The sequence below is a fragment of the Gopherus evgoodei genome, chromosome 9 (genome assembly GCF_007399415.2).
Source record: "Gopherus evgoodei ecotype Sinaloan lineage chromosome 9, rGopEvg1_v1.p, whole genome shotgun sequence".
NCBI classification, from domain to species: Eukaryota; Metazoa; Chordata; order Testudines; family Testudinidae; genus Gopherus; species Gopherus evgoodei.
In genome coordinates, this window is record NC_044330.1 from 60,647,106 (window position 1) to 60,661,519 (window position 14,414).

The 14,414-nt window shown below is 49.6% G+C and overlaps 1 protein-coding gene across 3 annotated transcripts in view; it reads left to right on the top strand.

The window, feature by feature from the left end:
• Positions 1–1,212: 1,212 nt before the first annotated feature.
• The window catches only part of PHKA1 (phosphorylase kinase regulatory subunit alpha 1), a 95,277-nt gene continuing 82,075 nt past the window's right edge, over positions 1,213–14,414 (top strand). For 2 of the 3 annotated variants that reach the window (XM_030574382.1, XM_030574384.1), the window contains exons 1-4: positions 1,214–2,098; positions 3,406–3,564; positions 10,597–10,644; positions 12,565–12,733. In XM_030574382.1, the coding sequence (XP_030430242.1) occupies positions 2,021–2,098; positions 3,406–3,564; positions 10,597–10,644; positions 12,565–12,733 (454 nt within the window). In that variant the 5' untranslated portion in view covers positions 1,214–2,020. Of the gene's footprint in view, positions 2,099–3,405; positions 3,565–10,596; positions 10,645–12,564; positions 12,734–14,414 lie in introns of all 3 variants that reach the window. The other variant, XM_030574383.1, reaches the window with a different exon arrangement.

Sequence of the window (14,414 nt, forward strand, 5' to 3'; positions counted from 1 at the left end):
GGAGATTCCACAACTTCCCTAGGCAATCTATTCCAGTGTTTAACTACCTTGACAGTTAGAAACTTTTTCCTAATGTCCAACCTAAATCTCCCTTGCTGCAGTTTAAGCCCATTGCTTCTTGTTCTATCATTGGAGGCTAAGGTGAACAAGTTTTCTCCCTTCTCCTGATGACACCCTTTTAGATACCTGAAAATTGCTATCATGTCCCCTCTCAGTCTTCTCTTTTCCAAACTAAACAAACCCAATTCCTTCAGCCTTCCTTCATAGGTCATATTCTCAAGACCTTTAATCATTCTTGTTGCTCTTCTCTGGACCCTCTCCAATTTCTCCACATCTTTCTTGAAATGCGGTGCCCAGAACTGGACACAATACTCTAGTTGAGGCCTAACCAGCGCAGAGTAAAGCGGAAGAATGACTTCTCGTGTCTTGTTTACAGCACACCTGTTAATGCATCCCAGAATCACGTTTGCTTTTTTTGCAACAGTATCACACTGTTGACTCATATTAAGCTTGTGGTCTACTATGACCCCTAGATCTCTTTCTGCCATCCTCCTTCCTAGACAGTCTCTTCGCATTCTGTATGTGTGAAACTGATTGTTCCTTCCTAGGTGGAGCACTTTGCATTTATCTTTATTGAACTTCATCCTGTTTACCTCAGACCATTTCTCCTATTTGTCCAGTTCTACATTTTACACATCTCATCAGCTATCCCCCTAGAAACATCTGGCAGTAACCAGGGCATTCTGCTAGTTCTTTGCTCTCTGAAGAGACCACACGCAACTCCTTCGCTATAATAGCAGGAAAATGGTCGGACAGGGATGTGTCACACGTCTGTGTCACACCCGCTGATCTGGGTGCACACACCCGCACCCCAGGTAGGCTGGTGGCTCCGTGAACTACCCTGTGCTGTGGGCTCTCTCGCCGGGGTGTAAGTGTGTATCCCAACAGGGCCGGCTCTAGCCATTTCGCCGCCCCAAGCACGGCGGTACGCCGCTGGGGGCGCTCTGCAGCTCGCTGGTCCCGCGGCTCCGGTGGACCTCCCGCAGGCGTGCCTGCGGATGCTCCACCGGAGCCGCGGGACCAGCGTACCTTCCACAGGGACGGCTGCGGGAGGTCCACCAGAGCCGCCTGCGGCACGCCGCCCCAAGCACGCGCTTCGCGCTCTGGGGCCTGGAGCCAGCCCTCTACCCCAACCCAGCGCCGATCCCCCTCTGTTCTGCGCGGGGGTGCGTGCGACTCAGACCTTCCCCGTCCTCCGAGTCCGGCACTTTCCCCACGACCCCTAAAAGTAACAACAAAATACAAGTAAATTTCCGAAAAAGACGTTGCCTCTGCTGGGTCCTGGCAGCTCAGTAGCTCATGGGGTCCTGACGGGGGCGTTCCATTCGCTCTGGGAAATAGTGGCGTCGCGCCCTGTCCTTGTTGGCTTGGCTCACTCCGGCTGTGTACATTCTGCTTTGCTCCCCCTTCCCATCCTGTAATGGACGCTCTGGGCAGCTATGGTGCTGCCAGGACCTGGGAAACTGAGGCCCCGTCCCCTCTCTTATCAGCCAATCAGCGTGTACTGAGGTGGCTAGCCGGGGTCCATGCGCAAGGGTAGCTACTGGTGCGGGCTGTGAGCTTCGGCGGGGTTTAGTCTGCTCGGGCGGGGCAGCAGGGGGTGAGTGGAGTCGATCCTTGCGCGGGACCGACCCAGCGCTCACCCCGCTGGCATGATCCGCGTCCCCGCGTCCCCGCCGTGATCCCCTCCGCCCGCCTGTGAAGTCTGCGAGGGGCTGCGGGTGGCAGCAGGACCGCGCCCGGCGAGCTTCGCTCTTCGCCTTCCCTTCCCCCCGCTGGCTTTGAGCAGAGGCTGGCTCCGCTTGGCGGGGGTGCGACTCGGAGCTGTCGCCTCGGTGCGTTCGGGGCTGCCCGGAGCGCGCTGCCAGACTACAGCTCACCGGTGCCTCTCGCGCCTACAGCACTGGTGTGCTGCTTATATTGCTGGCAGATTTGACGCCGAGACCCCTTCGACCAGGCCATGAGGAGCAGGAGTAACTCCGGGGTGAGGCTGGATGGCTATGCTAGGCTGCTGCAGCAGACCATCCTCTGTCACCAGGTGAGGTGGGCTGAGCTGAGCTATCAGGGTGGCTGCTGGCGGCCAAGGGGGCGGGGGGCGCCGCCGAGCTGACTTGGAGGCAGCTAGCTCGGCTCGGCTCAGCTCAGTGTTTTGCACTGGGGTGTCAGGCAGGTGGGATGATGGCACTTGGTGTTGGCAGCGTGCTGCTCCATTCTCGTGACACTTAGCAGATTTTACTAGATCATTGTAACCCAAGGCTAGAAATCGGGAAACTAAGGTAGAGAGTGTGATCTGTAAAAAGTGACAAAGAGTCCTGTAGCACCTTACAGACTAACATAATTATTGGAGCATGAGCTTTCATGGGTGAATACCCACTTCATCAGAGGCATGTGGTGGAACTTTCCAGAGGCAGGTATAAATATGCAGGCAGGAATCAGTCTAGAGCAGGGGTTGGCAACCTTTCAGAAGTGGTGTGCCGAGTCTTCATGTAGTCACTCTAATTTAAGATTTTGCCTACCAGTAATACATTTTAACATTTTTAGAAGGTCTTTTTCTATAAGTCTATAATATATAACTAAACTATTGTTGTATGTAAAGTAAATCAGTTTTTTAAAATGTTTAAGAAGCTTCATTTAAAATTAAATTAAAATGCAGAGCCCCCAGGACTAGTGGCCATTCCCCAGGCAGTGTGAGTGCCACTGAAAATCAGCTCGTGTGCCGCCTTCGGCACCTGTGCTATAGGTTGTCTACTCCTGGTCTAGAGATGACGTTAGTTCAGCCGAGGATGAGGTCCTCTTCTAGATGTTGAGGTGTGAACACCAAGGGAGGAGAAACTGTTTTTGTAGTTGGCTAGCCATTCACAGTCTTTGTGAGCTGTTTCAAGTCCACACATTGCATCTGTGTTGGAGCTTGGATTGTCTAGCTATCTTTAGTACTTGCCTAAATCAAGGTCCAGTTCCCCCCACTCTTTCACAGCTCCTTGTGTGACTTTGGCTAAGTCACTGAGACTCTGTGCCTCAGCTTCCCCATCTGTATAATGGGGACAGTAGCACTGCCCTACCTCACAGGGAAGAGGGGTGGGGGTTGTAAGATAAAGACCTCCTGGTATGGGCGGGCCAGATGGGTAATCAGATAAGTATGCTGATGTTGCCTTGGCATATGACACTGAGCCCTTGCTTTCCCTTTTATTATTTGTTTTCCTCGTGGATAAACAAGACTCTCTAGTTTTCCTCCCTTTCACAACCTGTTTATCTCCCTAATGGCCAGCCTTCCCCCAAGTTTTCAGGGCTGGAAAGCTAACTTCATGTTTCTTTTCCTCCCTCACCTGACCTCCCCTCATGCTGCAGGACCCGGTGACAGGATTGCTCCCAGCCAGCTGTGATCACAAAGATGCCTGGGTCCGGGATAACGTCTACAGTGTGCTATCTGTGTGGGGCCTGGGTTTGGCGTACCGCAAAAATGCAGACCGTGATGAGGACAAGGCAAAGGCATATGAGCTGGAGCAGGTATGAGAAACCTACAGGAGGGATGGCTTGGAAAGCTCACAGCTGATGTCCTGAGACTCGCATGCAGCTCGAACCTTCTAAACACTGGAAGCTGAACTAAAGATTAAACTCTTCTTGTAAGCAGGGCCCCTTGTATTTCTTCACACAGTAGTAGAGGAATTTGCTGTGGAATCTCATGTTACTCACAAAACAGTGCACCAGAATCATGGTTTCATCCATTATTTTCATTAAATGGAGATATATCTGTCTCCTAGAACTGGAAGGGACCTTGAAAGATCATTGAGTCCAGTCCCCTGCCTTCACTAGCAGGACCAGGTACTGTCCCTGTTGATTTTTCTTTCAAGATTAAGGCTTCTAGCCCTTACACTTGGCTCTGACGCTAAGGTTAACAGGTGCACCCAAAGTCTATCTGTCTGCTGACAGCCTGAAACGATGGTTCTGAGAGGAGTGAACTTCTCCAGTTTGACTCACCAGGGTGTTTGTCACCATTAACCTTCAGAGTTAACATGACTGCTCTCCATTTGAGTGAAACTTCTGTCTACAGTATCTCTCCCACAATCCCCAAACGCTTCCTAGGAGCCAGAAGTCTGAGCTGCTGAACCCTCCAATCTCCCCACCTCTCTTCCCCCAATCCACAGAACCTTCTACATTGGCTTTTTTCAGCAGAGAATTTTGCAGCATGGTGAAAATGCAGGGGCAGTATTGAACTTAGTATTGAATTACACAGTTGGGGATCTGATAGCACAATGACAGGCACTGGTGTAAGAATCATAACTAGGCAGATGGAAAAGGAATTCTGTTCTGAATGTCTTAATCACTTTCATGTTTAATTCAATAAAATCCCCTCCCCCTCTGTCTTTGTTCTTTACTCTGTATTCAGGGAGTAGAATCTAGTTCACTTGCCATGGGATATTGTTTGTCAGACTAACGTAAAATAAACAAACCCCCAAAGGGTCTGACATTGGAGATGCACCAAGAGCATAGTAACAGACCCATGGAGTTTAAGGCCCAGTCATCTAGTCTGTCCTCTTGTATATCACAGGCCTCAGCACCCACACACAATCTCTCCCTTTTGCACCAGCCTTTTGGGATGAAAAACCTACAGATTGCTTAAATTTAGACAAATCAAGTGTCACTTGCTTTTTAAGCTATGCTGTAACATATCCCTCTCTGAGGAGAGCTGTATGTGATGGATGGGCTGTTTATTTGTTAAAGTTCCATGCTGTAGTTCCAATATTGTTCTTGCTGTCTTTCATGGAGGTCAGCCATAAGAATGGCAGCATGGTCCAGTGATTAAGGTGCTAGCCTATGATTTGGGAGCCCCAAGGTTCAATTCTCTGCTCTACCACAGACACCGTGTGACCTTGAACAAATCACTCAGCCTCTCTGTGCCTCCGTTCCCCACCTGTACAATGGGGATGATAGCAATGCTCTGCCTCATGGGGAGTTAGGAGGATGAATTTATTAAAGATAGTAAGGTTCTCAATACTTTGGTGTGGGGGGATGACCATAGAAGTACCTTCAATAGAAGATTGAGGGAAGGAGTCTCTGTTAATCCTTATTCAGAATTAACCCCAGATATATCCAAAGGAGATGTGGAGCCATTTTGGACTGGTGCTCTTCAAACTGCTGACAGTATCTTAAGGCCCCAGATGGGGAAAGTCAGGGATCTAAAAACTGTTCTCGGCCAAAGGGTTTGTTCTCTGACCTGAAGCTTGCTGAAAAATTCCAGGTGAGCCCCGGGAGTTCCCTGAGTAAGCCTTACTAGGATCCGGGGAGAACTCTGGAGTGCAAACAGTTCGCGTGTGAGCTGCGTAGAACTCTGGGGAATCTGTATTTGTATCATCTAAATCATCAGAGAGACACTTTGACTCAAACATTTTAGAGCCAGGACTATTTCTCATAGCACACTAACCACTGACTTCAGGTTAAATTCACTCCATGGGGAGCCCGGCAACCAGAAAAACACATGGAACATATAGTCTAACAGGGGAGCTGATTGCCTTGGCAGGATGGCATTTCAGACCCTCTCTTCCCATGACATGCATCACCTACATGTCCCTGGTGGATGGTTTCAATTTCCCTTGTATGTCTTTTCTGTAGATAGTTGGCTCTTTTGGGCAGGAATGCAGAACTCGATGCTCCCTTCAACAGGGTGGCTGGGAGAGAATCAGGCAACTCCCTGATCCTGCACCAGCCTAGCTCTGGAATCAATTATTTCAGCCTCGTGAGGAATGGAGGGTAGCTCAGGAATAGTGTCTTTTGTGGCAGTGTAAAGCCTGCGTTACAGGGATAGGAGCATTAAAACTGCATGGCTGGAATGCTTACAGCTCAATGCTAGCACTTCTAGTGAGAGATGCTTAAGGTATTTCTGCACTCTCTATTGTGTGTGGTATCTTGGTCAACATGAAAAACCTGAGCACACTAGAGGAGAGGGAATAACTAACTACCCAGTTTCAGTGACACAGGGCAGTGAGATGTTATAGCTGAAGTACTGCATGCAGTGGGCAAGTATCTGGGTTACAGTTGGATGATTCACTTCTTGTGGATGACACAAAAGAATTGAACATTAAGAGGGCCTTGAATACAGTGAGGATTTGAGGCAGGATGGTGGGGATCTGCTGCTGGCAAGATGGGAGTATAATTGCAGACCCAGTGCAGGGGGCAGTTTGGAAAAGGTGCAGGGGTGGGAGTGGGTGGAGATGACAGGTGGGACGCAGAGCTGGCATTGTTAACAGAATAAACGTGGCTGGAGATACAGACCCAAGTGGGATTGTGTTGGATAGGGAATCATTCAGGTGATCTTAGAATATCAGGGTTGGAGGGGACCTCAGGAGGTCATCTAGTCCAACCCTCTGCTCAAAGCAGGACCAACCCCCAACTATATCATCCCAGCCAGGGCTTTGTCAAGCCTGATCTTAAAAACCTCTAAGGAAGGAGATTCCACCACCTCCCTAGGTAACCCATTCCAGTGTGTCACCACCCTTCTAGTGAAAGTTTTTCCTAATATCCAACCTAAATCTCCCCCACTGCAACTTGAGACCATTACTCCTTGTTCTGTCATCTGCCACCACTGAGAACAGTCTAGATCTATCCTCTTTGGAACCCCATTTTAGACAGTTGAAAGGAGCTATCAAATCCCCCCCTCATTCTTCTCTTGTGCAGACTAAATAATCCCAGTTCCCTCAGCCTCTTCTTATAAGTCATGTGCCCCAGCCCCCTGATCATTTTTGTTGTCCTCCGCTGGACTCTTTCCAATTTTTCCACATCCTTCTTGTAGTGTGGGGCCCAAAACTGGACACAGTACTCCAGATTCAAAATGATCTGGACAAATTGGAGAAATGGTCTGAGGTAAACAGGATGAAGTTTAACAAAGACAAATGCAAAGTGCTCCACTTAGGAAGGAACAATCAGTTTCACACATACAAAATGGGAAGAGACTGTTTAGGAAGGAGTACGGCAGAAAGCGATCTAGGGGTTATAGTGGACCACAAGCTAAATATGAGTGAACAGTGTGATGCTGTTGCAAAAAAAGCAAACGTGATTTTTGGGATGCATGAACAGGTGTGTTGTGAGCAAGACACGAGAAGTCATTCTTCCGCTCTACTCTGCTCTGGTTAGGCCTCAACTGGAGTATTGTGTCCAGTTCTGGGCACCACATTTCAAGAAAGATGTGGAGAAATTGGAGAGGGTCCAGAGAAGAGCAACAAGAATGATTAAAGATCTTGAGAACATGACCTATGAAGGAAGGCTGAAAGAATTGGGTTTGTTTAGTTTGGAAAAGAGAAGTCTGAGGGGAGACATTATATCAGTTTTCAGGTATCTAAAAGGATGTTATCAGGAGGAGAGAGAAAACTTGTTCACCTTAGCCTCTAAGGATAGAATAAGAAGCGATGGGCTAAAACGGCAGCAAGGGAGGTTTAGGTTGGACATTAGGAAAAAGTTCCTAACAGGGTGGTTAAACACTGGAATAAATTGCCTAGGGAAGTTGTGGAATCTCCATCTCTGGAGATATTTAAGAGTAGGTTAGATAAATGTCTGTCAGGGATAGTCTAGACAGTATTTGGTCCTGCCATGAGGGCAGGGGACTGGACTCAATGACCTCTTGAGGTCCCTTCCAGTCCTAGAATCTCTGAATCTATGAGGCCTAACCAATGTTGAATATAGGGGGAATGATCACGTCCCTCAGTCTGCTGGCAGTGCCCCTACTTATAGAGACCAAAATGCCATTAGCCTTCTTGACAAAAAAAGCACACTGTCTACTCATCCAGCTTCTCGTCCACTGTAACCCTCGGTCCTTTTCTGCAGAACTGCTGCCTAGCCATTCGGTCCCTAATCTGTAGCAGTACATGGGATTCTTCCGTCCTAAGTGCAAGACTCTGCACTTGTCCTTGTTGAACCTCATCAGATTTCTCTTGGCCCAATCCTCTAATTTGTTTAGGTCCCTCTGTATCCTATTCCTACCCTCCAGCGTATCTATCACTCCTCCCAGTTTAGTGTCATCTGCAAACCTGCTGAGGGTGCAGTCCACATCCTCCTGCAGATCATGAGTGAAGATTTTGAACAAAACCGGCCTCAGGACCGACCCTTGGGACACTCCTCTTGATACTAGCTGTCAACTAGACATGGAGCCATTAATCACGACCCATTCAGCCTGATTATCTAGCCCGCTTTCTATCTACCTTATAGTCCATTCATCCAGCCCATTACTCCTTTAACTTGCCGGCAAGAACGCTGTGGGAGACCATATCAAAAGCTTTGCTAAAGTTGAGGAATAACATGTCTGCTGCTTTCCCCTCATCCACAGAGCCTGTTATCTCCTCATAGAAGGAGGAGTGTCTCCAGGTACCTCAGTTTCCCCACCTGTCCAATCACTTGAAATAGCCTTTGACTATTTAGGTGGTCAGGTTTGGGACTGTCTCTTAGTGTGCGTATGTACAGTGACAGGCATGATCAGGCTCTGCTTTCGTTTGGGGTCAGTGCAGCGTTGGGCACAGTGAGAGCACCAATCTCAGTGAAGTACCTGGCACAAGGCGCACCCGTTGGTGATGGGCATCTCTGCAGTGCCTGGCACAACTGGGGGCCCTGAGTTCAGTCAGAGTTTTTCGCCTTCCTTAGCAGCATGGGACGCGAGTCACTTGCTGGAGGATTCTCTGAAGCTTGAGGTCTTCAAACCACAATTTGAGGACTTCAATAACTCAGACATAGGTTAGGGGTTTGTTACAGGGTGGGTGGGTGAAATTCTGTGGCCTGCATTGTGCAGGAGGTCAGACTAGATAATCATAATGGTCCCTTCTGACTTTAAAGTCTATGAGCCTATGAGAAGGCAATTAGGTTAGTCAGGCATGACTTGTCTTTGGTGAATCCATGCTGACTGTTCCTGATCACTTTCCTCTCCTCTAAGTGCTTTAGAATTGATTTCCTTGAGGACCTGCTCCATGATTTTTCCAGGGAATGAGGTGAGGCTGATTGGCCCGTAGTTCCCTGGATCCTCCTCCTTCCCTTCTTAGCCTTTTTCTAGTCATCCAGGACCTCTCTCGATTGCCATGAGCTTTCAGAGATAAGTTTCCAGAAGCTAACGCCGGTGTTACTTGAGCTGGTGAGTGGCTTGGATGCTGAATGTCACTGCTGTATGGTGGAGGAGGGCTGGGGCATCTGACTCTAGACACTAACTTCACATCTGGCTAAACTTAACCACTGGATCTAGATATCCTTCTGGGAATCCTGCGTTGTGTGCCTTTCTCAGAGTACAAATGCTAGGCCTTCTGAACCCTGATAGGTTTATTTCAGAGATCCGCAGTAGATCCGCAGTAGTAGGACAACAGAGTCTGCTACAATAAAGCACCTTCTCTGATTGATGTTAGGTTGTGTATTAAATAGATGAGGTCCAAAGTGCTGGGCTTCTCTTTCCAATGAGGGGGTTAGTGTCTATCTGGCTGAGGGATATGACTAGCTAGCACAGCTAAATGACTTGTAACCTCTACCTCAATATAACACTGTCCTTGGGAGCCAAAAAATCTTACCGCGTTATAGGTAAAACCGTGTTATGTTGAACTTGCTTTGATCCACTGGAGTACACACACACCGCTCCTGGAGCACTGCTTTACCGTGTTATATCCAAATTTGTATAGTATTGGGTGGCTTTATAGCGAGATAGTGGTGTATTTTTAAATCAGAATGTGGTGTTTGTGCTGAGTGTGGTGTGGTGGGACCTGTTGATGCTGCAAGCCTAGCACCTATGGGTAAGGTCTGCTTTCAGTGAAGCATCCTTTCTCATGTTCTGCCTTCTGGATCCTCAGCAGGCCTGCTCCAAGCTTTGCATGAGGACCCAGACTGGCTGGTCAGCTGGGGGCTCCCTGGCTATAGTACCCAACATGCGGTGTGCAGCCTTGTGCCTCTTCTGTTAGGGAAGGGGTGGACATTGCCCAGTCTGGGCCATCATCTAGGCAAAGATTCCCTGAGGAGATCCAGGGGTTACTTCCTGGGGCTCTGGCAGCACCATATGGCATGGGACAAGAGCAGTACATGTCTCAGCAACAACTGAATTTACCCCAGGTGGGGTTGGGCTACCAAGGAAGGAGGGGTAGAGGGGTCCTGCTCCCTGGGGAACCATCAGATTGGTGTCTTCCACTCCCTTCTGGGGTCCCACAGGTAAAGGCAGAGGTGTGCTGTGCAGTGTGGGACAGATTGGCTCCATGCATGGTGGCTGACCTCTCTCTCTGCCCTCAGTCCTGACCTCTTTCTGTAGGTGTAAATGTCCTTTACCTTAACTGATTCGAGGTTGATGCAGTCCTGGGGATTTTATCCTCCCACAGCAGCAGATCAGGTTGTCCCTCATGATCTGCTCTGCCCCGGCAGCTCCTTCCTCAGCCACTTGCCCAGAAAGTAAATGCTGTGGAGAATCTGAGCTGTGGGTACGATTACAGGCTGCAGGGCTCTCGAAAGGTCATGGGCTAGATGCCATTGCTGAGTCAGTGCTCTTCCCATCCAGGGATGTGTTTAACAGGCCTGTTTTTTTGTTCCTTTCTGCAGAGTGTAGTGAAACTGATGCGGGGATTGCTGCAGTGCATGATGAGACAGGTATGGTACATATGGTGTATTTCCAGCTGAAATTCTCCTGTTGTAACACACTGAGTCAGCAGAGATCTGCCATCAAACTGATCGCAAAAAAAAGCAGTCCTGGCCCAGGCACAAGGGTCTTTTGGGGAAGGCTTAAAACAAGCCTAGACCCCAGTATCCATCCAGTCACTGAACATTCTGTCCATGGCATGGATGTAGTGTTTTTATCTGCGCTAGCCTAGTGACTTAAAGGAACCCTTTCCCCTACAGGCTGCCAATGCCATTGCCTCACTGGCATTGCCTCCTTCAATCGCTTTCATACCATCAAAGTGTGACCCCTTTCTCTAGGTGTGCTGCATGATGCAAACTCACTTGGGAAGCTTCCCTCTGCAGCCAGAATTCCTCCCCTCATAGCAGTGGAGTTGTGTGGCCCTGTAGCCTGTTGAGGCATGAAAGTAAAGTATCTTGGACCTGGAATATCCTGTCCCAAATGAGATTAAAATCTCAGCCTTTCTGCCCTGATAATGATACCAGATGTGACTGAATCACAACTCTGTTCCCATAAGGTCCCCTGGTCTCTGTTGCTGTCCTTCTGTGCTCTTGTCCTTCTCTGAATCACTGTTTCCCTTTTATTGCCGCTGCTCCCCCCCCGGTCTCTGAACCACCCAGTGGCTGTTTCCCAGCTCCTGTGTATCCTTTGGGCCCCAGCGTGTTCCAGGGAGCTGCCTCCTAATGGAGCAGTCCCCACAGTACCAGCTAGGGAAATGGAAAGGCTGCTATCCACAGTCTAATCCCTCCATGTAGATCTTCTCCATTCAGTACTAATGCCAGCTGTGCCAAGCCTCAGCCAGATACCAGGCTAATAATAATACCTTGCTCTAATATGACTCCTCCTCTCCTCTGAGCTTGTACCAGCTGTGCCAGAGCTAAGGACCCCTTCGTTCTCAGAATATGTGTGGCCAGAGTGATTTTTTTTTTTGTGTTGCCTTCTGGAGTTAAAGTACAAAATACTGCAATGTCTCCCAGTGCCCTCTCCTGTGTTATCTGCTGGATCAGTTACCATGATGTATGGGTGGCATATGAAGTGGAATAGACAGTTTGTGTCCTGGTATGACACAGTCACGCAGCAAACGGTTACAGCCTGTGTGAACCACAAAATGTCTGCCTGCTTTTCTTGCTGCCATCCAACCAGTGGCTGAAGTGGGCATACATGACCTGGAGTGCCTGTGCTGCTTGAGTTGTGGACATGCAAACCTAGAATGCTGTCCATCCCCAAAAATGGGTGCTGGGGGCTTGCTGTGACCTAGGCAGGAGGGTGAAAGAATCCTCCTCCAGGCTCTGGGGACTGGGTGGATATTCAAGGTCTTGGGTTCCTGAGGAGCTGCTCTTCCCCTACTGACTCCAAAGACCCTATTTCATGTTAACCATCCTCCTTGTCCAGGAAGGCGGGACGCAGCTCCCTTCAGAGCCAGCCCACACCTGCCATCAGGGGCTGCTGGTGCTGTTAGAATGGCTGGATATCTTCCCTCTTCCTCGCCACCCGCACACTCCCTGCGGGTACTAGGCTGCCATGTAAAGCACATGTTTCATATGATGATCTTGTGACTCCACTGAACTGATAGCAGTGGCCCCTCTTTGTGTTAGTCCTGGCATGCATGAAACATGCACAACTGTCCCTTGCATGTAGGCCCTGGAGCTATCTAGGAACCTCACTCTGGCCACTGAGTGCAGTTCTTAGCAGGCAGCAGTTCCAAGAAACCCGGTAACCTGAAGTTGTTTACTCTGCAGTGACTCATAACCTGCCTACAGGGCTGCATGGAGGGCTGGACTAGGACATCCTGCTTGATCCCTCCTGTGCCCCTGGCCCGCCCCACAGCCCCAGCTGTGAGCATGGCACTGGGGAAGCTAACGGTCTATTCTTTTTTTAATGGAATGCTGCAGGTGGATAAGGTGGAGGCATTCAAGCACAGCCAGAGCCCCAAGGACTGTTTCCATGCCAAGTACAACACCCACACCTGTGCCACTGTGGTTGGAGATGACCAGTGGGGTCACTTGCAGTTAGACGCCACATCAATTTACCTGCTCATGTTGGCACAAATGACAGCCTCTGGTAATACTTGCATCTAGGCATCTCTCTGGTGCTAATTGCTGTGGGGTGCTAAGGAATTAAGCCTCTCTGGTCCCTGAGAACCAGGGAAGTAGTATTATCCCTGGGGTACAGGTGGGGAAACTGGGGCATGAGGGGTGGGAATTGATTTATCCAAGGTTGCAAGGGGGTTGGTGTCAGAGCTGGGAAGAGGACACAGATCTACTGAATTCCAGTCCTGTGCCCTGTCTGTAACTGTGAACTACTACTCCTGAGCCTGACAAAATTCCTCTGCTCCGGGGTTTATCATCATGTTACCCTCAATGTGATCTAGTCCTTAAAGCAAAGCCTATGAGACAGGAGATCTGGGATCTGTCCCTGGCTTTGCGAAGATTTATTGTGCAGCCCTGGGCAACTTGGGTCTCACATCTGTGCCTCAGTTTCCCCATCTATAAAATGGAGGTGATAATGCTGACCTACCTCAGAGGGTTTTGGAGGCTTCGTGGATGACTGAGTGTAAAGAGCTTTGAGGTGCTTAGATGGAAGGCACTGAAGAAGGCCTAAATATTATCCAGCACCACCAGCTGTCTTATTGCCAGTACAGAGAAACCCAGAAACATGGCTGAGACTGAGCTGTGCTTCTTGGGGGTGGGGGTGGGGGGGAAACAGCACAGAGGACACAGCTGGTGGGGAGTGGACAGCTTCCGGCAGTCATATGCTGTTCCTGCACTGAGGTAATCCACCCTTTGCTCCTTGCAGCATGTTTCTAGTGCGTACAGGGCTGGGTCCCCAGAGGATGTCTCGGAGCCCTAAAGTTCTCTACCCTGGCCTTACTAGCCCCACACTTTAGAGAGCGCATGACTCTTGAGCAACAGTGAAACTTGCCTGATTGCTCGGCTAGCCAACTAGAGGTGGCTTTGTAAGGAAGGTGGAGCAGCGCTTACTTTAGGGCACACTCCCAACACATAGTGGCCTCCTTCATAGGCTTCACGGCAGAGTGAGCTCAGCATGCAGAGCCGCTGTTCAGAGGTGGCCAGGATACACTGGCTGGTGCAGGACCTCCAAAGGCAATGCATGCAGACAAAGGGAAATCAGGAGGAACTGACAGTGTTAACAGGGAATGTCAACTCTTGAGCTGACATGTGCCCAACCTGCAACTACTGCATATCCCCCGGTGCTCTCTGAACGCTGACAGATCAGATAACCGCACTTAGCTGTGCACTGGTTCCCTGTATCTGTATGAAGTCCCTACCACCTCTAATCTGCTGTCCTACAAGTATGGCATGTGACTGGCAGCTGCGAGCAACATAGGTTCAAATTCAGCCCTAGAGTAAGTGGATGCAACAGAGTTGAAGCCAGCACAGCTGTGCCTGCTTATCCCAGAGCTAGACTTGGCTGGCAGTTCCCATAATATGGCAGTTCGGATTGGGTGGGTGCTGGGGACAGCAGGAGTCTGGTTCAGATTGAGCTCAGTTGCTGCTCTATGTGCTGTTTGGTGGTGGATGATTTGGCCTCAGATCAGTTCTTAGGAGGCAGATGCCCAAACCACAGCAGCACAATTGGCAACCTCAGAAGATGGACCTAGGACTGAGTATGCCACGGAGCCAAGGTTGCCTGGATCTGGGCTGAAGCATGTTGGCAGGGGCAAGTGTGTGGAGGCAGATTCTGTTGTTTCAGCCTGATCTGCACCTGTTCTGGGGATGGC